General features: G+C 59.1%; 2 protein-coding genes and 1 long non-coding RNA gene across 6 annotated transcripts; 1 reads left to right on the forward strand and 2 right to left on the reverse strand.

Annotated features, from left to right (window-relative positions):
* Positions 1 to 355: 355 nt before the first annotated feature.
* PGAM2 (phosphoglycerate mutase 2) lies at positions 356 to 2,759 on the forward strand. The gene is made up of 3 exons (XM_025988333.2): positions 356 to 860; positions 976 to 1,156; positions 2,554 to 2,759. Exons 1-3 carry the CDS (start codon positions 447 to 449, stop codon positions 2,718 to 2,720), a joined length of 762 nt encoding a protein of 253 aa, XP_025844118.1. The 5' UTR covers positions 356 to 446; the 3' UTR covers positions 2,721 to 2,759.
* A 687-nt stretch (positions 2,760 to 3,446) lies between these two features.
* On the reverse strand, positions 3,447 to 14,155 carry DBNL (drebrin like). 4 transcript variants are annotated; one of them, XM_025988330.2, is made up of 13 exons: positions 14,035 to 14,155; positions 10,331 to 10,386; positions 9,301 to 9,413; positions 8,756 to 8,830; positions 7,482 to 7,628; positions 6,801 to 6,878; positions 6,403 to 6,554; positions 6,277 to 6,319; positions 5,957 to 6,047; positions 5,403 to 5,498; positions 5,184 to 5,296; positions 4,832 to 4,928; positions 3,447 to 4,487 (listed from the first exon to the last, which is right to left on the reverse strand). In XM_025988330.2, the coding sequence occupies exons 3-13, from the start codon at positions 9,394 to 9,396 to the stop codon at positions 4,348 to 4,350; spliced, it is 1,128 nt and encodes a 375-aa protein (XP_025844115.1). In that variant the 5' UTR covers positions 9,397 to 9,413; positions 10,331 to 10,386; positions 14,035 to 14,155; the 3' UTR covers positions 3,447 to 4,347. The 4 variants fall into 4 exon arrangements, with proteins under 4 accessions (XP_025844115.1, XP_025844114.1, XP_072619151.1 ...); XM_025988329.2 differs by having other exon boundaries at positions 6,277 to 6,322; XM_072763050.1 differs by having other exon boundaries at positions 14,000 to 14,149.
* A 3,655-nt stretch (positions 14,156 to 17,810) lies between these two features.
* Positions 17,811 to 19,699, reverse strand: LOC140599635 (uncharacterized). Its single transcript, XR_012002500.1, has 2 exons — positions 19,603 to 19,699; positions 17,811 to 19,049 (listed from the first exon to the last, which is right to left on the reverse strand). It is a non-coding gene; the product is annotated as an uncharacterized lncRNA (long non-coding RNA).
* Positions 19,700 to 20,854: the final 1,155 nt, after the last annotated feature.

Genomic DNA, 20,854 nt, shown 5'->3' on the forward strand with positions numbered 1-20,854 from the left:
AGCCGGATTCCTGGGGGAGCCACAGGCAGCCTACCTGTATGCGTGTGCATACAGACACGTGCGCCCGGGCACACACAGGCAAGTGTGCACCCCCCACCTGACTCCCCGCTGCGTCCCTGAGGCCCCAGAGTAAGCTCGGGAAGGTTTTGTCCCTCCGCCTGATGGCCCCCGCCGGCGTTCCCGCCTCTCGCCTCTCGGTGGCGGCTCAGAGGCCCTGACGTCTGCCCTTCACACCCCGTGCCGCCCGGTGGCCGGCCGCCACCAGGCTATTTTAGGTGCTCGGGGCCGCCCTCCCCCAGGCTCTGCTACTGGCCACCTGCCGCCGCCTGTCGGCCTGGAATGCAGCCTGGCAGTTGGCCGGGGTGGGGGCTGGGGACGGCCGGTTATAAGGCCGGGCGCCCCGGGAAGGCAGCCGTCCCTTCGCAGCCCGCCTCGGTCCCGGCACCATGTCCACCCACCGCCTCGTGATGGTTCGGCACGGCGAGAGCACCTGGAACCAGGAGAACCGCTTCTGCGGCTGGTTTGACGCCGAGCTGAGCGAGAAGGGGGCCCAGGAGGCTGCGAGGGGGGCCCAGGCCATCAAGGACGCCAAGATGGAGTTTGACATCTGCTACACGTCCGTGCTGAAGAGGGCCATCCGCACCCTCTGGACCATCCTGGACGGCACGGACCAGATGTGGCTGCCCGTGGTGCGCACCTGGCGCCTCAACGAGCGCCACTACGGCGGCCTCACCGGCCTCAACAAGGCGGAGACGGCCGCCAAGCACGGGGAGGAGCAGGTGAAGATCTGGAGGCGCTCCTTCGACATCCCGCCACCCCCCATGGATGAGAAGCACCCCTACTACGGCTCCATCAGCAAGGTGAGCAGCCCAGGGCTCCGGGGGAGGGCCCAGGGGCAGCCCCCGGGGAAGGGCGCCCAGGGCCGCGGGAGGCACTGGCTATCTGGGGAGGGAACAGCAGTGTGGATGCCCCCAGGAGCGCCGGTACGCGGGCCTGAAGCCCGGGGAGTTGCCCACTTGCGAGAGCCTGAAGGACACCATCGCGCGGGCCCTCCCCTTCTGGAACGAGGAGATCGCCCCCCAGATCAAAGCTGGCAAGCGAGTGCTCATCGCGGCCCACGGGAACAGCCTGCGGGGCATTGTCAAGCACCTGGAAGGTGAGGCCACCCTCCCGCGGGGCGGGGGCGGGCATGCAAATCCTCATTTCAGCCAAGTGCACCCTGGCCTGCGGCTCTGCAGATGCCAGCACGCATGGGAGGGGTTCACACGGTCAGTGGGGAGGACCGAGAGACCATTCTTAAAAAACACTTTGTAAACTTGTTTTGCTTGTGTATGTCCTGGGACACTGGAAAATGAGTGTCGCGCCGAAGGCTGTGGATGAAAGGGCCCAGGCCCTGTGTAGGGGCTGGGAGGCCTGGGAATGGCCTGGCCTCCCGGACGCAAGCCTAGGCAAGCCGCGGGAGGGCCCTGCCCAAGGACACCCAGCCGGGGGGAAAGGCGGGGCCGTCTGGTCCACATCCATTTGTTGTGTGACCCTGGTCAAGTCACTTGCTGGGGCTCAATCACCTTCTATGGGGTGGCGGGACTGCTCCCAGGACTGCCCACGCCCATCCCTAGGACCCCAGCTCACACCCACACCAAGCAAAGGTAAGACTAGTGAAACCTGGAGTGCAGGTGTGGAGCATTCCTGACCCCTGGCCCTCACTGGGTTCCCACTAAGGAGCACTGGGGGGTGGGTGGGGGACTATACCCTCCCAGCACGGCACACTCCTCCTCCGGGCTTCCTGTGAACGCACTCTACACTGCACAGATGCTCAGGACAGTCTAAGCATCCGAAAGGCCTTGCACCTTGTTGGGACTATGGGAAGGGGAAGGAGGCAGGTAGGGTGGGGAGCACCAAGCCTCCTGCTCTAGGGGTCTACAGGTTGCTGGCCAGAGCAGACAAGTGGCTCCCCACCGCCGGCCTGGCCAGCCCCAGTCCACCCTCCCCACAACCACCTTGTGGCCGTCCCTTCCAGGGACTAGGTCTGGGAGAGAAGTAAAGAGGCCAGCAACAGTCTCCCACTGTCCGCAGACCTGGGGGGCGGGGTGTCGGAACTGCAAAGGTCGAGCTGCTATTCCAGGCCAGGGGCTGCGGAGGCAGGCAGGGTCAGGTTTCCCCAGGAAACCGTGCCCTTTCCACCCACAGGGCCTCCCCTCCACCACCAGCTGTCAGGAGCACCCTCGCTCTGGATAGCCAGAACTTAGGACACTCTAAATACCCAACATCCATCAATCTGGCCAGAAGAGACTAATGCCGAGCCGAGGGCCCAGGTCCCAGTGGCTCCAGTTTGGGGGCATGAGGTCCTGGTTTACCACAACTTTCTGCAAGCCACTTGGTCTCTCATTTCTGGCTGGACCTTCTTCAGCCCCATCTGCACTGTGGCTAGCTGCTGGGGGCGGGAGGGCTGCTGCCTGGAGGACTGGGCTCTGTGGCCCAGAAAGGTCACAGGGCCTGCTTCACGTGAGGGCGGGCAGCTGCCTGGAAGACTGAGGACTGTGTTCCCCGGCCCAGGGATGTCTGACCAGGCCATCATGGAGCTGAACCTACCCACAGGGATCCCCATCGTGTATGAGCTGGACCAGGCGCTGAAGCCCACCAAGCCTATGCGGTTCCTGGGTGACGAGGAAACCGTGAGGAAGGCCATGGAGGCTGTGGCCGCCCAGGGCAAGGCTAAGTGAAGGGTGGGCTTCTGGCAATAAAGACACCTCCTCCTACCACCTGGAGTACCGTGTGACTGACCCCAGCATGCCCAGCTCCCAAAGCTTTGAGCTTGGGGTTCCACAAACCTGGCCCAAGGGTGCTTGGCCCCTGCTGCCCACCTCCATTAGGTGTGAGGGCCCCAGGAACCAAGGGCAGGGGTCTGGTCCCCAAGTTGCGCTATCAGGTAAGTTCTTAGAGGCCCCCTATGGTGATGCCAAAAACTGAATGACCACCTGGTAACCCTGATCTAGAACCAGGGTGCCTGGGGTGACCCAGCTCTGCCCAGGCAGCTGGGACAGCAACCATGGCCAGTTTCCCCCAGATGGGGCGTCCTCTGCTGTCCCTGCAGCCCCAGGGTGAGGGGCATGGGGCAGGGGTACCAAGCACCACCTCCTGGACGTCCACACGCCTGAGAACAAGCCCACAGCAACCTCAAAGCCTGCAACGTGGGACCTGAAACCCCCACAGCTTGGGGGTGGTGGGGAGGAAACAAGATGGGCCACCTGCCAGCATCCAGGCCCAGTGGTCTCCTTAGAGCGACCTTCAGCCCAGGTGCTTCCACTTGGCACCTGCCAGGGCACACAAGGAATGGCCCTGCTGACATTCAGGGGGTGCCAGGGACCTCACTTGATGCGTACACACGCTGCCCTGTTTGGGCAGAGGGTCCCCATGGCATTCAGGAGACTGAAATGCAAGAGGCGGACTTCAGTCACATCTTTACTTTTATGCCTCTCCCAGGAGACCACGGTGGGCCCCAGGTCTGAGGGCGCAGCGTGCACACACACACACCCCAGACACCCAGGAAGGGATTGGTTTCTACACGGGGGTATTCGGGTCACGAGAGGGCAGTGCTCGGTCCAAAAGCAGACACGAATGGGCCAGGACAGACAGGGTGAGACAGCAGGCACAGGCTGCTCTGGTTCCTGAGCCAGAGTCAGGGGAGCGCACACACCAGGGCCAGTAGAAGAGGGCGTGCCACATGGAAGGACACATTTGCTGATCCTACACACAGATCGGGGCTTAGTTATTTATCCTGTCCACACTGCTCACTGTCTGCCACGCAGGCAGGGGGACAGAACTGGGAGCACAGGGTAAGGTCCTGAAAGATCACCTACTGCTGCCCAAACTGTCACAACCCACTCAGACTTTGGTCCTAAACTCCCAGTTCACTGATGCTGAGCCTCGCTAACAGCTGTAGCCAGCACCCTTTAGAGCCAGGAAAAGGAAAAGGCAAATACCCCTGCGCAGACCGCCCGGCGTGGCAGTGCTGTCCCCCTCAGGCAGAGGCCACGGAAGGGCTGGCCATGGGCAGGGTGTGGCTCCATGTCCTCTGTGGGGTCAAAGGCCAGGCTGGGAGAGCCTGGGAGCTGCGATACCAAGTGTGGGAATCACAGGATATTGCTGCATCTAGGGTGACAAGAGGCTGAGCACCCAAGTCTGAGGGAGCCCAAGGGCTTGTCTTGTTTGGCGAGGGGGGGGGTCCCATTCCTGGAGGAGCAGGGTGTTGCTCTTGTGCCGGGCACGCCACCTCTCCCAGAAGTAAGGAAAGCACATCTGGGTGGGGAAGGGAAGGATGGCCTTGCTGCAGCCAGCAGTGGAGGGTCCTCACTCAATGAGCTCCACGTAGTTGGCAGGAAACATGCCAAAGTGGCCATCTGGCCCGTAGCCACGCCACCAGCCCTCATCGATCACCTCGATGCCTGTGATGAGGTTCTCGGGGTCAAAGGAGATCTCAGTGTCGTCGGCTGTGGGAAGGGGAGTCTGTACTGGGGCTGGTGGTCGGGTGCCGGCCACTCCCCCTGGGGCCCCCCACTTCCACACAAGCAGCCTGCTTCCTGAGGCTCCGCCCAGGACCACTGGGGGCCCCGTGTCCAGGTCACCCACCCCTCTGGTCACACTTGCAGGCTCTAGCACAATGCTGGCACCTGGGATTCACACCAACACATGCTGGGCGGCTGCCCAGAGCACCAGGGGGAGGCCTGGGCTGTGCGGGCCGTCCACCCCATCCTCCCCTCCCCTTTCTATCACCCTGAAGGAGCCTCCGAAGCCTGTCCCTTGACAGTGTAGCGGCGGGACCGCAGCACGTTACCTGCCTGGTAGTCGTACAGGGCCCGGGCACACAGCCCCTTCCCGCGCAGCCCCGGGTAGGAATCCACATGCTCAGAACCGGCATCCTGCTGCGGCACCTGCCCCCCGAAGGAGAGAAGGGAAATCTGGGGTTCTAGTTACAGGCTCACTGGCTGCTGCTGCCCACCCTCCATGACCTCCCACAGCAGAGGTGAGGCAGACAAGTTACTGCAAGGGACTGCCCCAAGGTTACACGAGATAATCCGCATGTAGGGAGCTACTGAAAAGTCAGGCATCCCGTGACTAGCGTGGCTGAGAGAGCATTTCTGGGCACGTGACCCCTTCACAGCCAGGCCCTGCTGTGGGGAACTCACCACTGGGGGATCCTCATAGAGAGTCTCCTGCTCCGGGGGCTCCTCGTACACAGCCTCCTCTTCCACCTGCACCACACATGGCGGACCGCTGGACAGGGGCTCCTCATGGATATCTGCACAGGAGGATGCAGCCCACTCTGAGCCCAGGAAGGGGATCGCACACCCTTCCTCCCTCCCACTTCCCGTCCCCAGCCCCCCAGGGGCGGCCAAATGCCTTGCCTGCCCTGGGCCTGGAGGAGGCCTGGGTGGGCTCCGGGCTGCGATGGGTCTCTGGCTGGGTGAGCTGTTTCTGCAGGAAGGGGCTCCTCAGCTTCCCTGCAAACCAAAGGTAAATGCACCTGCACTGGACGAAGAGAAGATCTGCATCCTGCACTGGGACAATGGCTGTCACACAGGAGGACGGGTGGCACACAGCAGCTGAAGCACCAGCGGCGTGCACACCTCAGACACCCAGGGCACAGCGTGGGAGAGGGCAGCAGTGTGGTCCCGCGTTGTGCATGCTGCACCACAGGTTAATAGGGCCGGGCTGGAGGGTCTCCCCTCTGAAGCCACACATGGCCCTTGCTTTCTAGGTCTCTGCAGGATGAGGCTATGGGCAGGAAAGGGACACCTGAAGCCCAGGCTCCTCTCCAGAAGCCACTCTAAGGAGTGCAAGCTCTCCTTGCTCACTTGCCTGTCTGACGTGTCACTACCTCTGGGGGCCCCACACTGGGATCCTAGGCTCTCACTCGGCCTGCCCCCACCTCACGGTGAGGTGCAGAAGGAAGACTCACCTGGCTGGGGGCTGGAGATAGAAGTGGTGGACATGGCCCTCTCCTTCTGCTTAAAGATCTCCCGCGGGTGTGCTGGCTGACTGACCGGCTCCTGTGGGGAGTGCATGTGGACCCAGCGGTGAGGGGTCCCGGAGATGTGGGAGGGGCTCACGGACTCGTCCTCACTGGCCGCTTCTGCCCTTCACTCTCCACTGCCACCTCCTGTGCACCCACAGGTCCCAGCTGGCTGCAGGACCTTCCCAGCGGCCCCCTCCCTAGGCCTGCTGGGCTGGGCTCCAGCATATCAGGGACCCCTTGGAGAGGGAGCACCCACGTCTCACCTGCTCTATGTTCCTTGAAGCCACTTCCTGCTGTTCACTCCTCCTGCTGGGGGAGCAGAGGGAGGTGCTGCAGCCCAGCTGCAGCCCATGTGGGACCCTCCCTCTGCCCTCCCTCTGGGGCCTCACCTCTGGGGTCCCTCACTGGCCTGTGCCTCTTGATAGCGCTGCTCCCGGAGGGCCGCCTCCCGCAGCTCCCGTTCCCGGCGCTCCTGCTCCAGTCGCTGCCGCTCCTCCTCTGCCCGCCGCTTCTCTTCCAGCCTGCGATTCTCCTCTTCCTTCTGCAGGGAGAGCCGACCCCGCCTGCCCCACTCAGCACTTGCACAGCAAGCAGGCGAGCTTCCCTTCCTGCCCCCCAACCCATGCAAGTGAGGCCTGTGCAGAAGCATGCTCGAGCACAGCCACTAATGAGGACACGTGTTCTTTATCATGAGAAACACAGGGACGGCAAGGAAGACACCCCGACACCTGGCATGCACGATCTCCTTGAGGGCTGGCTGTGCTCGACGCACCTGCACAGCACTCACCTCTGCTTTGGCCCAGAAGCTGTCTTTGCCGACCCTTTTGATCTCAGAGATGGCGTTGGTCTTCTGGTATACAGAGCCCTGTGGACGACAGAGGATCCGCTACAGGACCGTCTGCGGGAGCACAGAACGTGAACAATAGTTGTGGGGGCCGTGCCTAGCAGCGGCAGTGGCACCTGGCCCGGGGCCTCTTCACCAAGATGGCCTGAAGGCCCCAGGAACCACTGGGCAATGCCAAGGGGGGTCTTTGGCTGCACTAGGCCCCAATGGATAGAAGCCAAGGAGGTTCTGAGGCTGACCGCTTCTAGGAGCTGGTCCACTAGCCTCAGACAGCTGGTCACCGTGCCAGTGTCCAGGGAGTCTCCATAGACTGCAGCGCTGCTTCGGGGAACTGGGCTCTCCATAACCAGGATGTCTGGTGTCTACCCACAGCTGGAAGGGGCCTGACCATCCAGCACTTGAAGCTCCCCAATGGTGCCCACCATCCAGGTGTAAGAGGCTCCAGAACAGCCAGTGGAACCAGCAGGCAGGGTAGAGGGCTGCTCCTCACGCCCACTAGCACCTGCCTACTAGGAGGCAGCTCCAGCTTCTCTCTGGCCTGGGCTCACCATCTGCACCTAGATTTGCCTCCAGGACCGGAAGCCCATGAGGGATAAGACACCCTTGGCCCCGGGCAGCACTCACCACTGGGGCCTGAGGGCCTATGTCCTGGAAACGGCCACTCTCCTTGTGGAAGGCATAGTTGGCTCCTGAGGCCCTGGCCACTTTCTGCATGATGCACTCAGGCTCCACGTCCTCCTCAGCCCTCGCGTTGATGGTCACATGCGCCCCCTGCAGCAGGACGGCACCTAGGTGTTGCAGCTCCAGGAGAGGACAGGACGCAGCCCCAAGTCTGCAGAGCTCAGACAACTGCTGCCTGGGGTTCGAGGTCAGGAGACTCTGCTGGGGCCCTAGGCACGCTCTCCACAAGACCGACAAACTATCGTGAGGCAGAGAGCCTGTTCTCACCCCAGCACCTTGCCCCTGCCCAGGCTGATTCCCCAGGGCTGTGTGTTGGCTGCTGGAGGCCCAGGCAGGAAATAGTCCTGATTAACGAAATCAACAAATTAACGAAAAGCCAACTTAAAAAAGGATCTGGAAATGCAATTTCTGCAAAGAGCAAACCACTTATTTCTTCTTCCTTTTTTTTTCTTTTTGTCTTATTTATTCAAGTAATCTCTACACTCAACCTGGGACTTGAACTCAGGACCCTGAGATTGAGAGTCGCTCACTCCTCACACAGAGCCAGCTGGGTGCCCCAGGCACCAATTTCTTCTTGAGAAGTCAGACCCATGACCTCACTCCCTGCTGGTAAACATCCAACAGCTTGGGATTCTCTTTCAGCTCCCAGATGGAGAAACTGAGGCATGTCTGAAAAAGCGTCAGCAGACTAGAAATCAAAGTCCTAGATCTTTTTGCCAGTAACCAAAGAAATGCAGGTTATCTGACAAGCTAACAACAAAGGCTTCTGGAACTAAACGAGGTTCCACTGCGAGGACTGATGTAAATACACACAGAGGTTGGCTACAAACAGGGTACAGGGGAATGTGCCCGCTGAGGGGGCTGGGCACCTGCACCCTTCCTGCTCCTCCAAATCCTGACAACACGGCTGAATAAACCCTCACAAAACCAACGGAACCCAAGACCTCACTCCAGATTGGCCTTCCCTGTGCTTGAAAAGGACAATCGCCTGTTCCTCCCCGCTGCTAACACCAGCTTGCTGGTCGCTCTGGCCGCAGCATGGCCCTCTGGGTGCTGGCCGAGCAGGAGCGCAGCAGCCTCTGCTCACGTCCTCAAGTCCAAAGAGAGCATCGGGGAGTGGGACCCACTTCCGGTTCTGGCTGTGATTCGCGCTCACGCCCGCCCAGGATCACAGGAGCCTGGAGACCTGTGTGAGGCCTTCAGGGTGCAGCCCTCACCTTCAGAAAGCTGGCCATGGTGCTGACGTGGTTGGCGCACGCTCCCTTCCGCACATCGTTCACACCTTCGCCTGTCTGCAACATGACACACCGGCGTGACCTGCCAACTTCCCACCGCCCTGCCTCCCTAGGGACCCAGCAGAGGGACAACTGTGACCCTACAGCAGACCATACGGTGAGCCCCACATCCTTCAAGTCAAGGAGATTCTTGAGTGCAGGATGACTGCCAGCTTCCACTGGTGGGGGTGGGGGGTTGCCTCAGAACCTCCTGGTCTCCCCAGGCCCTTCGCTCCCTCAGGACGACCCCCTGAAGGGGACGAATGTGTGGGTGTCCTGGACTGTACTGCTGGTTGTGGGAGTGGTTCTGGGCTAGCAGTGCCCCCACTGTCCTCTGGGGCACAAGGACTTCATCCACCACCTCTGAGCTGCCCCGAAGACAGGTCCTCCTCCGCTCCCACCACGGAAGGCAAAGGAGGAAAGCAGGAAAGGGAGCTTTTTGGGGTCACGCCTGGATAAGAACTCAGAGCCCCCCGGGTTCCACATACCCAGTTGATGAGGACAAATTTGGGCAGGCCAGAGTTGGGGTCCTTCACCCTGCAGAAGGCGTACATCACCTTCCCGCTGTTGAGCTCCTCCACCATCTCCTCCAGGCCCCCCTCTGCAGTGGGCACAGGGAGGGTCAGAGGGTCCCACACCTGCTGCCTGCCCTGGCACAGTGCCCCCCAGAAGAGGAACTCCAATCTGCCTCGGAACCAGGGCTCAGTGCTGCCTGCAGAATCAGACTCCTCGTCCTGCCCCCACTAAGCTGCTGCACAGGATCTGTGTCTGTGACAAGCACCTCAGGTGAGATGTTCCACATGCCAGCCTAAAAACCATTCGTATAAAACCCACAGACAGCTCCAGAAACAAAAATGCAACAAATGTTGACAGTCATGCAACAAAGTGGGCATAAAGCTTCCAAACGGAGGGTCTCTGCAACCATCTTCCTGTTGCCTGGACCCCACAAAGGGCCCTGAGCAGATGGGACCAGCCTGCAGTTGTGCTCGGGCTCAGCTCTCAGACCCTCCACGTAAAGATAAGGGAGTGACGGGGGCACAGGAGCGGGCCCTCTTCAACTGTTATCAGCACCCCCAAACCCACCCAGGCTGTAAGGAGCTAGATTGAGTAATGTAGCTGGAGGGTCCCCACGGGCTTGGAGCAGTGCTGAGCCCCTACCCTGGGCTCTCACAGCAGAGCCTGAGTACCCCTGGGGTGCTGGCAAGAAACACAGGGGCCTGAGACCTCCTTCTAAGCAGATGACCAGCAGGGAGTGAGGGGCAGGTTTTCTAGCCCAGTCAGAACCACTGTGCAGCCAGTGGAGGAGGTGCTGGTGAGCACTCGCTGAGTAACAGAGCTGCATGTAGCTCCAACACCGACACTGTGGTGGGGAGCGGTCCTAACAGTCTCGCCACGTGCTGGGACACCTCTGTGCCCGCAGTCTCCTTGCGTTAGCTGTGATGGCCAAGGCTGCCAGGGAGCACCGATGCCTACAACCCCCCCCCCCGCCGCCCCCCGCCTTCACTGGGACATACTCACCCCCTGTGCCAGCCACACGGATGTCATTGCTGTTACCCTCATAGGTAAAGAGAGCCCTGAAACAAAACAAACAAGCTCTGTGGCCTTTGCCACACCTGCCAGGAGCTGAGCGTGACAGCCGCATGGGCCCCACCAGACCCCATGGGCCTCCCAGGTACGCGAACTGGAGAAGACAGAGAATTCCCGTGCCTTCCGGAACCAAAGCACCCCAGCAGGTGAGGCAGGAAATGGGAGTGCGCACACTGGGCATCTGGGAAGGCAGCCCAACACACACCCAACACCACAGCCTGGTGCCTGTGTGCTCTGCCTCCCGAAAGCCTGAGGAGTTGGTGCAGCAGGTCTCTCTGGGCTTGGGACTCTCCTGGAAAACCCAGAAGCCATATAGGCCATGACTCAGCATGAAGTCAGTCTCCTCACGGGACAGACTCCATGGTTGGGAAAACTCTTTCTGGAGGAGCCTTAAGTCTTCACAGGTGACCCTGGGCCGCACCTAAGAACTCTGGGAAAGATTCATGCCTATGAACTGGGCCCGAGGTGTTCAGGAAATACGGCAAATTTTATTACGTCTAGGGCATGGAAAGTTGCTTGACCAGCACAGAGGTGACCCATGGAGAACTTTCTGGAAGATGTGGCTTATCCACAGTCCACACAGGGCCCAACCATCAATAGCCGCAGTTCAGCTCCAGGCAGCGCTGGCAGACAGAGGGTGGAGGGGGTGGGGTGCTGACCCAGCAGACAGCAGGTCAGAGGCAGAACCTGGACTAGCGGGTCATGCCCCCATGCTCTGAGCACAGGCCTGCCCAGGCCGGCCAGACAGGGGCCACGGGGTAAAGAGCGTGACAGGAACCAGGACGCCTGGCTGGCTCTGTTGGTGGAGCGTGCGACGCTTGATCTCGGGTTGTGGCTTTACGCCCCATGTTGGGTGTAGATATCACTTAAAAATAAAACCTTAAAAAAAAAAAAAGAATCTGACAGGAATGAAATCAGCCTCCACTCAGCATCCCCAAGGCCTTGCTAAGGCCACCAGGCAGAGCTGCCGAGTGTCAGAAAGTGGGAAGAAAGGAGCCCCAGGCATAGCCGGTCTGCCTGGCAGGGGGGACAGGCCTCCGAGGAGGAGACACACACTAGAAGGAACGCGCCAACAGGGCAAAAATATGGGAGGTGCTGGATGTCCAGACTCTGGGGGCCGGAGTCCTGGCCAGCCTTCCTGCTGGAGGAAAGAAGCCTGTATATCTCGAAGCCACCCAGCCCTGGCTGCAGAAGACGGGGACGCCGGACAAGCTGCAGGGAGCAGAGATACTTCCTACTTCCAAGGGGCCCATGCCTGCTGCCTGCCCTCTACCTTCATTCCCCTCCACTCTGGGCTCCAGCCTAACCCACTTTCTGGAATGCTCCTGGCTCAGAGGTTCATTCCCACATTCAACAGACTTCGGTCCATCTTTCAAATCACCGTGGACAAGTGGTGTGCTCGCCTGGGCACAGCACACGGAGCGTGGTGCACCAAGCACCTGGTAATACAAGCAACCCTTCCAAAAACACATACTGAGAACCTACCGCTTGCTGGTCCCTGGCATGAGGCTTCCAATAAAACCCAACAGGCCGGGACCATGAAGCTTACTTTCTAACAGGAGACAAAAAAGGAAACCCATCCAGACTAACACCCTGTCAGGCAGCAAAGTAGGTGCAGGAGATAAACTCACACGCCTCAGTCTAGAACCACCTCGGGAACCAAAGCAAAGACCTGTGATGCAGAGCTGATATGCGCTTGTTCCCCACCCTCCCTAGCTTCAGGCCCCCAACCGGCATAACCTGCTCTGTACCCACCAAGCCAGAGCCCACCTTGTCTTGCTGGTATCCTCTGCCCCATGTTCTGTACCCCTCTAGGTCACTGTCCATGCGAGCCCTGAAGGGACACAGCAGCCTTGCGCTGGGGACAGAGAGGGCCCAGCCTCTGTGGCGAGGAGAGCAGCGTCTGGCACGTATCTAGGGAAAGTCGCACAGGGCGCCAGGAGTCAAGTAAGGCCTCTCCAAGAAGGCAGTGTGGGGAGCCCCCCAGGGTGATGTGGAAGGGTGCTCTAGAATGGGGAAGCAGCAAGAGTGAGAGGGCTCTGAGGAGGAAGCAGCTCACAAGTTTGAGGAAGAGAAAGAAAGCCACGGTGGTGGCAAACAGGTGTGGCCCCAGTGTGGTAAGTGGGAGGGGTGGCCAGAGGGATCAGGAGCAGGCCACACAGCACCTAGGAGCCCAGGCAAGAGGTCTGAGCTTTATTCCACGTGAAAGAGGAAGCCACTGAAATTTAAGCAGTAACCTGTCTATATACTTGTTCAGCGAATAACTGGGGACAGGCCACACATTCTCTGTTGGGATGTTTGAGGCTGTGATGATGAGAGAAGCCAGGGTCTGTGCCACTGAGTGTATGACCTGCAGTGCTGCAGGAGGCTGGCTGGTCAGACGGAGGTGGGGGGCTCTGACTGGGCGAGGGGACAAAGGGAAGGTAGGGTGGCAGCAGACAGCTGTGAGACGCAGCCCAAGGAATAGCTAGAAACGTGGGAGGCTTGGACTGCCCACTGGGCTGTGGGACCTCCTCCCCAAACCAGTGATGGTCCCTGAGAGTGAAGACTCCCGAAGGAAGGCAGTAGGAGGCCTAGGACTCCGTCACGTAAGTTAGCAAAGGCTATGCTGGACAAGAAAGGGGACGTGAAACAGCAACACCCTAAGCAAGCGGGACTGGAGAGGGACAAACAACACTCCCAGGTTCCAAAGTCAGGTGGCCTCACGTGGATGTGAACCGGGCACCCAGTGCGGCGGTATGGTCGTTTGGAGGAACAGCAGGGTTCTCTGAGAATGGGAGAGGCAGGACCGGGGTGGGGGTGGTGACACTTGGAAACTCATAGAAAAATGAGAGCCTGATGCGTGCGCGAACTCCGTACAGCATCGTGGGGAGGAGGAGGCACTGAAGCCCTTCCCAACGTGTTCCCCACGAGCTGCTGCTCCCCGGCAACACCGCGCAGAAGGCCCACCCGGGGTCCCCTGTGTAGCCGGTGCTGCGGCGAGCGCGTGTCCCCAGGCCTCGGTGCTGGCTGCAGGGCTCCGCGGCTCTGCCACCCTGAGAGGGACCTGCCCCTGCCCGGGAAGACGCTCCTTCACAGCCGGTCGCCCTTGGTCATCACACTCAGCGTCTTTCTTAGGAAGTGCTCACAACTGGTCAGCGAGACTGAAGGCCACCGGGAACGCAGCGGAGGGCCACGCGCAGCCAGCGGGGCCTGCAGGACCCACAGCCGCCCAGGGCCACCGCACACCGACCGCCCGGGAGGGCGCCGGGGTATACGGGGGACGGGGCGGCCGCGCGGGGCTCACGCGGGAAGGGCTGCTCTGGAAGGAGGGAGACTGAAGCCCCCAGGCCCGGAAACCCGGAGCCCCACGCACACCCCTGCGCTCCCGGGCGGCCCGGCGCGGCTTCCATCCCTCGGGGAGGGCTGCGCAGAGCCCCTCGGCGCGGGGGCGTCCTGGGCGGGGCCTCCGGCGGGGAGCGCGGCCGGGGCGCGGCGGGGCCGGAGCGCGGCGGGGCCGGGGCGCGGCGGGGCCCCCACCCCCACCCCAGCGGACGGCGGGACCGCGGTGCGGCGGCTCACCTGCGGCCCCCGGGCCCCCCCAACCCCCCCGGGGCCCACCAGTCAGTCGGGGACTTCTCGGTGACCACCCTCACGTAGGCCTCCTGCAGCGCCGGCCCGTTCCGGCTCAGGTTCGCAGCCATCGCCGGCCCCGCGCTCCCCTCGCTACCGCCGCCGCCGCCGCCGCCGCTTCCGGGCCCCGCCCACCCCCGCGACCGGAAGCGGAAGCGGGGTGGAATGGCCCTAGGGGAGTGGGCGGGCTCGAGGGGAGTGGGCGGGGCCCGGCGCTCCGGGTAGGCTGAGCGGAGGAACGCGGCTCCGCACCCCAGGCCCTCGCTCCGTGCACGAGTCGCGCGCGCACCGGGGGCACCGGCGGGAACGAGCGCCGCGTGCGGGCCACGGCTTCCTGGGCCTCTGAGCCTCCCCCCCGCCCCTCCCCGCAGGCCCGCGCCCTGGCCCCAGGCTGCCCGGTGCGCCCCGGGGGCCCCCACGCAGGACCTTCCAGGACCCCGCAGGCCAGCGCGGCCCCGTTTCTTGCGAGATCAATCAGCGAAGCGGAGCCTCGGGGCGCCTGCGGGCAGGACCTGCCGAGGTCGGGGTGTTGGCGTCCAACTGTGCAGATGCGGGCCTGTCGCCGCCATCTGGGCGCGTGGGTCACGGGCCCTGTGCGTCCTTGACGTTCGACTGGACTGACGGACAGTGGGGGCCGGGAACCCTGCACCCTTCAGGCCCTGCCGCCTGCAGCCCCTCCCGCCCGCCACCCAGGGATCCCTCCTCTGTCTTCTCCTTAACTGATTCCCTACTTTCCAATGAGGGTCCACGTGCTCTTCTTGCACGTGGGTGCACACAGAGCTGCTTTACTCCTGGTGGGTTCAGATGGCAGATCTTGGGCACAAAACCAGAGCCAGAGCCAGTGTCCTCTGCACTCTAAGGCAGCTGACCATGTCCTGAAGGCATCCAGGCCAAGTGTGGAGGGAGGATCTTGCCAACAGACTCCCTTTGGCGCCTGCCATGTAGATAGAACTAACAGCGTGAAGAAACAGACCACTACTGCTCAGTCATAAAAAAAAGAAGGAAATCCTGCGATTTGCAACACCACGGATAGACCTAGAGGGTCAGTGAGTCAGACAGAGAAAGACAAATAATATGATTTTGCTCATATGTGGAATTTAGAAGAATGAACCAACCAACAAAACAAAACAGAGACAGAAACAGAGAACAGACTGGTGGTTGCCAGAGGGAAAGGGGTGGAGGGGTGGGCGATTAAACAGGTGAAGGATAGGAAGGGGTACAAACTGCCAGTCGTGAATGTCACGGGGATGAAAAGTACAGCAGAGGGAATACCCCTCAATAATGTGTGTGGTCACTTTGTGCGGTAACTCGTGGTGAGCATTGAGTAATGCACAGAATTGTCCAATCACTGTGTTGTACACCTGAAACCAATATCACACTCTAGATGAAGGATAGCTCAGTTAAAAAATATACATTATCCCCTTGTAAGACATATAGTAACACTGTGTATACACAGTTTTCATAGAAACAATGTACTGAATCAAAACAAGAAAAAACCCTGACAAGCACAGTGTTTGAGTCCATGTGGGCTCCTCTCACAGAGCACCACAGCAGGGGGCTGGTAAACAATGGAAATTTAGTTTTCACAGGACTGGAGGCGAGAAGGCCAAGATGAAAGGGCCAGTAGTTTCGGTGTCGGGTGAGAGCCTGCTCTCTAGTTAATAGATGCCTGTCTTTCGTGGAGTCCTCACCTGGTGGAAGGGGGTGAGGGGGCTCTGTGGGGTCTCGTTCAAAAGGGCACTAATCCCCCTCATGAAAAAAAAATCTCCTTCACGAGGGCTCCACCCTTCTGACCTAAAAGTCCCAGCTCCTAGTATCATCACCTCGGGGACTGGGATTTCAGTGTTGAAATTTCGGGGGACACAGTCATTCAGGTCATTGCGACCATTAAGTGGGGATTGCTGCTGATGCAAAGCCTTCATCAAAAGGAGTGTCCATTAGCAGAAAAAAACATTTTCTGAGAGCCACCGTGATGACATCTTTCCGCTCCAGCAACACATGGCTGCACTCCTACAGTTAGAGAAGTGGGACGATTGCTCTTCCTGTCCTAAACAGAAAACCTTACACTGCATGGTAAGTGGAACCCAGTAAACAAATACCTGATTAAAACAACACCGCCACCTTCCTAGTGGAGTCCCTATGATGATTTAAGCGGAGAGTAAGAAGTCAATGGCAAGGAGGTGGGCGAGCTGCCTTCCTGACCCTGGTTGGGGACTCTGGCCCTGGGGCAGGGGGGTACCTGCAGGGCGTTAAAGTCTCGGCTCCGAGGGGTGGCCCATGGCAAGGACAAAGCATCCTCCTGCAGCAGGAGGATTGCTCTCCTGACACCCCAACTGTTTACAGAGGCCATGCTTGCTGTGAAGGTCTCAGGCTCGCCCAGCCCCACAGCCACCCCAGCAGCCATGCCTCCATCCCCATCCTGGCTTTGGGAGCTGGTGGGCCCTTTGGCCTCTGGTCAATCCTGGCTTTCCTGTGCTCTGGCCAGGCTGCGATTATTCCTGAGAACAAACTCGGAGGCAAGGCTGGCCCAAGCCCCAGAGGGCACTTCTTTCATTTCTTCACATGGATAGAGGGACGGAGGCAGCTGGTGCCTGTGTTTGTGCTACTGAGAGGTCTATGCTCCGAAGACAGTGACTGTTTCCCTAGGGGTCCAGGGTGTGAAATGGTCACAAGCTAGCTTACGTGAATTGTGCCGTTCACTTCCCAGGAACACTCATATTCATCTTGCCAGTCCTCAGTGATGCTTCCCTGACTCCATTTACCTCAGTGCTCCCTGTGGCTCCCTGACGGCCCCAGGGCCCCAGTTTGGGAACAGCCATGTGAGAGAGCGTCCCCAAGTGCCAGGCCAGCAACCAGAATGTGCTGTGTGCCCTCCGGGGCCTAGTCTGGGCAGAGGTGCTCCCTCTGCCTGTGGAGTCTTCCTCCTTGTCCATGCTTCTCCACCCTGTGGCCTCCTCAGTGGGCTACCAGAAGGCACACAGGATGCTTTCTTTTTCTAATTCTCGTTCCCTTCCTTCCACAGCTTGCACACTGTAATCATGGAATCAATGCTTGGCTAAAGCCTTGATAGCATTAGGAAGTGATTAGGAGGGCTAGCCAGCAGTGACAACCTGCTCCTTCCTATGAGCAGCCCCAGGCACCATTATGGGGGGGCAGGGGGTGGGGGGGGCAGCGGAGGTGAAAGGCAGGCTCCGAGGGGCCAGCTCTATCATTGCCCCCCAAAGCGGAGCCCGGCCCAGCCCCTGCATTTGGAAGAAGCCCTGTTGCAGATAGTCTGTGGGCCTCTCTGCGGGGTGGTGAGTGGAGGCCTGGGACAAGCAGGGAGGGTAGGGACGGAAGGAGACATTTTTCAGGGAACTCAAGAAATTGCTCTCTGGTTTGATAGTTTTTATGGATTCTCTATGGCTGTTTGGTTTTGTGACTGATAAAATCTGTCAACAGAGAGAAACTGGTGTGATGGGGATGACGAGGCCAGCAGACTGGCCAAGAAGAATGATAGGTACTTCTCCTGTCACCAGCAGGCAGCACCACCTGGCACTAGGCTGCTGTCCCAGGGAATGACAGCCACATCCTCCATTTCTCACAGGACCAGCCTTTACCCAGCACTGCTGGGGAGGAAGCATGTGTCATAGTGAGAAGGGCCAGTGGAGGAACAGAGGCAGAGGACAAGGAGGGGGTGGTGAGGGCCCATGGTGACCTCGAGGCTCTTTCTCAGCACCACCTCTCCCTGGGTACGAGGGACAGACCTCAGGCAGAGAGATCTGCAGACCAGTCCCCCAAGCACGTCTCTGCCCCCTCCTTCTTTTTAAAGATTTTATTTATTCATTTGACACAGAGAGAGAGACAGAGAGAGAAGAGAGGGAGTGTAAGCAGGGGGAATGGCAGGGAACTACAGAGGGAGAAGCAGATTCCCCACTGAGCAGGGAGCCTGACGTGGAACCAGATCCCAGGACCCTGAGATCATGACCTGAGCCGAAGGCAGACGCCTCACCCACTGAGCACCCCCCCCCCCAGGTTCCCCTTGCTGTTTTCTGGCCCCCGAAGAGACTTAGTCTTGACTTGCAAAGACGGAAGCTGCCCATCCTTGGGCATTTGCAGTGAGGTGTGGAATCCATGGCATTGACATGATGCTCAGCTGTGAGCTGCGAGGACTGCTGGACGTGTGCGTCCCAGCATTTTGATCCCTTGTCAGGATATTTTGACCCTGTGCCACATTCTTGGAACTTCCGGCTCTTCCCAGAGCCTGACAAAGGACCAGATCTCAGCACCATCCAGCAAACCCAGATACCTGTGGTCGGGGTCAATAGTTATCTGACTGAGCACACACATCCTCCCAAACTCTCTGGCCCGCAGAGAGGGGTAACACATCATACCCCCAGGTGGGTTTTGGGATCTGCTGTCCAGTTGCTAACCTAGGACTTGCCTTGGATACACGTGTCTGAGCATGGGTGACACAGGAGCTGCAGGCAGCACAGTGCATTTTAAAATAAGGCTTTGACCTCAGAAACCTGTTCTTGGGGCTGACCTGAGGCCTGGAAAGCATGACAAGCAGGCAGGTTCCCTGGGGGAGAGAGTCTGGGGGTGTGCAGAGTCAGGCCTGAGGAGCAGCACCGTAGGGACCTATCCCAGGGGTCTGGCGGGTACGTGGCAGAGCTCAGGCTTCCAAGGTGATAATGCACAGTGTGGCCTCTGAAGGGCTGGCTGCATTCTCTCTGCTCCGTCTCTCCAGCACAGCGTACAGGCTGGGGGACATTTTCAATGGACTCAGAAAGGTCACCAGCTCCCCGGGTCATAAGCTGTAGTGCTTGAAAGGCTCAGCATGGCACCCGCAGTCTCAACGCCAACCTGGGCCTAGATATTCCCTCTCTGAGCCTCTGATTTGTCTCTAAAATGTGAAACTGCCCCACCATCCTGTGCTTTGTGATGCTTGGCTGCAAGGTATGAGGTGACCACTGTCTGAAGTGGCAAAGCCAAACGCATAAACTTCCCAGGGACTATGGTGATGATGGCATTCTTCCCATCTGGTAAGATTTATCTTCTTGTTTAAGTGAAGACCAAAGGGATAGCAAAAAACATAACAAAACAAAAAACAAAAATGTAAAAGCCAATCCTCACCATGATGAGGCAGAGAATGGGGCCCGTGGAATCCTAATGATAGCCTTCTGGTAACAGAGAGTCCTCCATGGGGACCCCACAAAGGGATCAGACCAAGGCTCACACTGCTGCCAGTTTTGCTAAGAAGTGATGTGAACCTCAGGAAACTCTCTGGAAAGCGTCAGCAGTGAACTTGTGCTATAATTTGGGAGTTTCTGGAGCAAAGCAACCTCCTGTGATCCCCAGGTCCAAGGTCTGGAGGCTTCCTTCCAAACTCTGCAGACCTTTCCTTCTCTGCCCTCTGCCCTTGCTCACCCAGCACGACGTCCATGGCTGTTCTGGGAGTGGACCACCCTTGGAACCCACTTAGAGAAGACCATTTAGAGACCCTCAATTTTCCTCCATCTGTGAGGGTTCAAGGAGAATAACTCCTCTCTTGCCCTCCTCCCAGGGAACCTGATCTCAAACCTCAGAGCTCTAAGGGCAACCCTGAGAACCTGTTGCATCAGAAACGGAAGAGTGGAGGCCAGTCACTCAGCAGGGATCATGTCACTCATGAAGAACATGTTGAAAGTTTGCTGTTCTGAAAGCTTCCTGGAAGAAAAAAAAGTAGACATAAATGTCAGATATCGCTTAGGGTGATGAGTGAATTATGTTTTAATTTATCCTTAATAAAAGTCTGCTCTGCTCCGCTCCCTGTGTTCTGGTCTGTGAATGGCTCATACTTGGACCTACTGGAGGTTCCAGGTAGGAACACAACCCAAATCTCTCTAGGTTTCACAATTTTGCTCTTGCTTCTAAAAAGACTGTCATCTCGGGATCCCTGGGTGGCACAGCGCCTGCCTTTGGCCCAGGGCGCGATCCTGGAGACCCGGGATCGAGTCCCATGTCGGGCTCCCGGTGCATGGAGCCTGCTTCTCCCTCTGCCTGTGTCTCTGCCTCTCTCTCTCTCTGTGTGACTATCATTAAAAAAAAAAAAAAAAAAAAAGACTGTCAACTCTGATGGAGCGTTATGTGCTTTATGTCCTGGCATTCTATTGGCTGCTTCTCAGTGTGAAGGGAAAGCAGCAGCACTCAGGGCTAGAGAGAATGCCCAGTAGGAGCCACAGGGCAAGGCCCCCACTTCCCAGGGAGGCTGAGCTGAGAACCCAGGTCCAAGGTATGGAAGCTTCCTTCCAAACTCTGTAGCCCTGTAAAGGCCCCATCTGGCCTTTGAGTGCAGGCCTTTAGTGTTCCCAATTCCCACGGAGGCTCACGGCCTAAGCCGAGCCTTCCCAAGACGGGGCTCTTCAGCAGATTTGATGGGAGGTGAGCCTGCACAGTCTGCCTTGGACACCCCAAATGCACTGAGTTCTAAAAGGCAAAAAGCTCATGGTGAGGGGCAAGGTTAAGGCTCCTGTCTGGCACGGTAGTGAGTGATGCTACCCTTAGTGAGGCTGGAAACGGGACAGGTGGGGCACTGTACCCCCAGGAGATGGGTAGTGGGTCCAGTGGCAGAGCTGTTTCTGTGAAGCTAGGGAGGCTGGAGATCATAACCGTGTCTGCTGATTCATCAGGAAGCTCAGTGGCTGAGAGTGGCTCAGCATCTGGGGCAGCTTCTCTCTCTCTCTAAATAGGCTTCATGTCTCATGTGGGCTTGAACTTATGACCCTGAGATCAAGGTCACCTGCTCTACTGACTGAGCCAGCCAGGCACCCGGGGGCCAGCCTCTCCTGCACAGTGTTTCTGTGCCCATGCTCTCACTAGTCC

This window comes from Vulpes vulpes, chromosome 7 (assembly GCF_048418805.1).
Source record: "Vulpes vulpes isolate BD-2025 chromosome 7, VulVul3, whole genome shotgun sequence".
NCBI classification, from domain to species: Eukaryota; Metazoa; Chordata; class Mammalia; order Carnivora; family Canidae; genus Vulpes; species Vulpes vulpes.

Excerpts from the sequence above, each read along its gene's own strand:
- PGAM2 (XM_025988333.2), top strand. The coding sequence starts at position 447 with ATGTCCACCCACCGCCTCGTGATGGTTCGGCACGGCGAGAGCACCTGG. Across the intron at positions 861-975 it reads ACTACGGCTCCATCAGCAAG|GAGCGCCGGTACGCGGGCCT; the intron begins GTGAGCAGCCCA and ends GGATGCCCCCAG. Across the intron at positions 1,157-2,553 it reads CATTGTCAAGCACCTGGAAG|GGATGTCTGACCAGGCCATC; the intron begins GTGAGGCCACCC and ends TCCCCGGCCCAG.
- DBNL (XM_072763049.1), bottom strand. The coding sequence starts at position 14,082 with ATGGCTGCGAACCTGAGCCGGAACGGGCCGGCGCTGCAGGAGGCCTAC. Across the intron at positions 5,297-5,402 it reads CTCCTCCAGGCCCAGGGCAG|ATATCCATGAGGAGCCCCTG; the intron begins GCAAGGCATTTG and ends CCTCCTGTGCAG. Across the intron at positions 4,929-5,183 it reads TCTATGAGGATCCCCCAGTG|GTGCCGCAGCAGGATGCCGG; the intron begins GTGAGTTCCCCA and ends TTCGGGGGGCAG.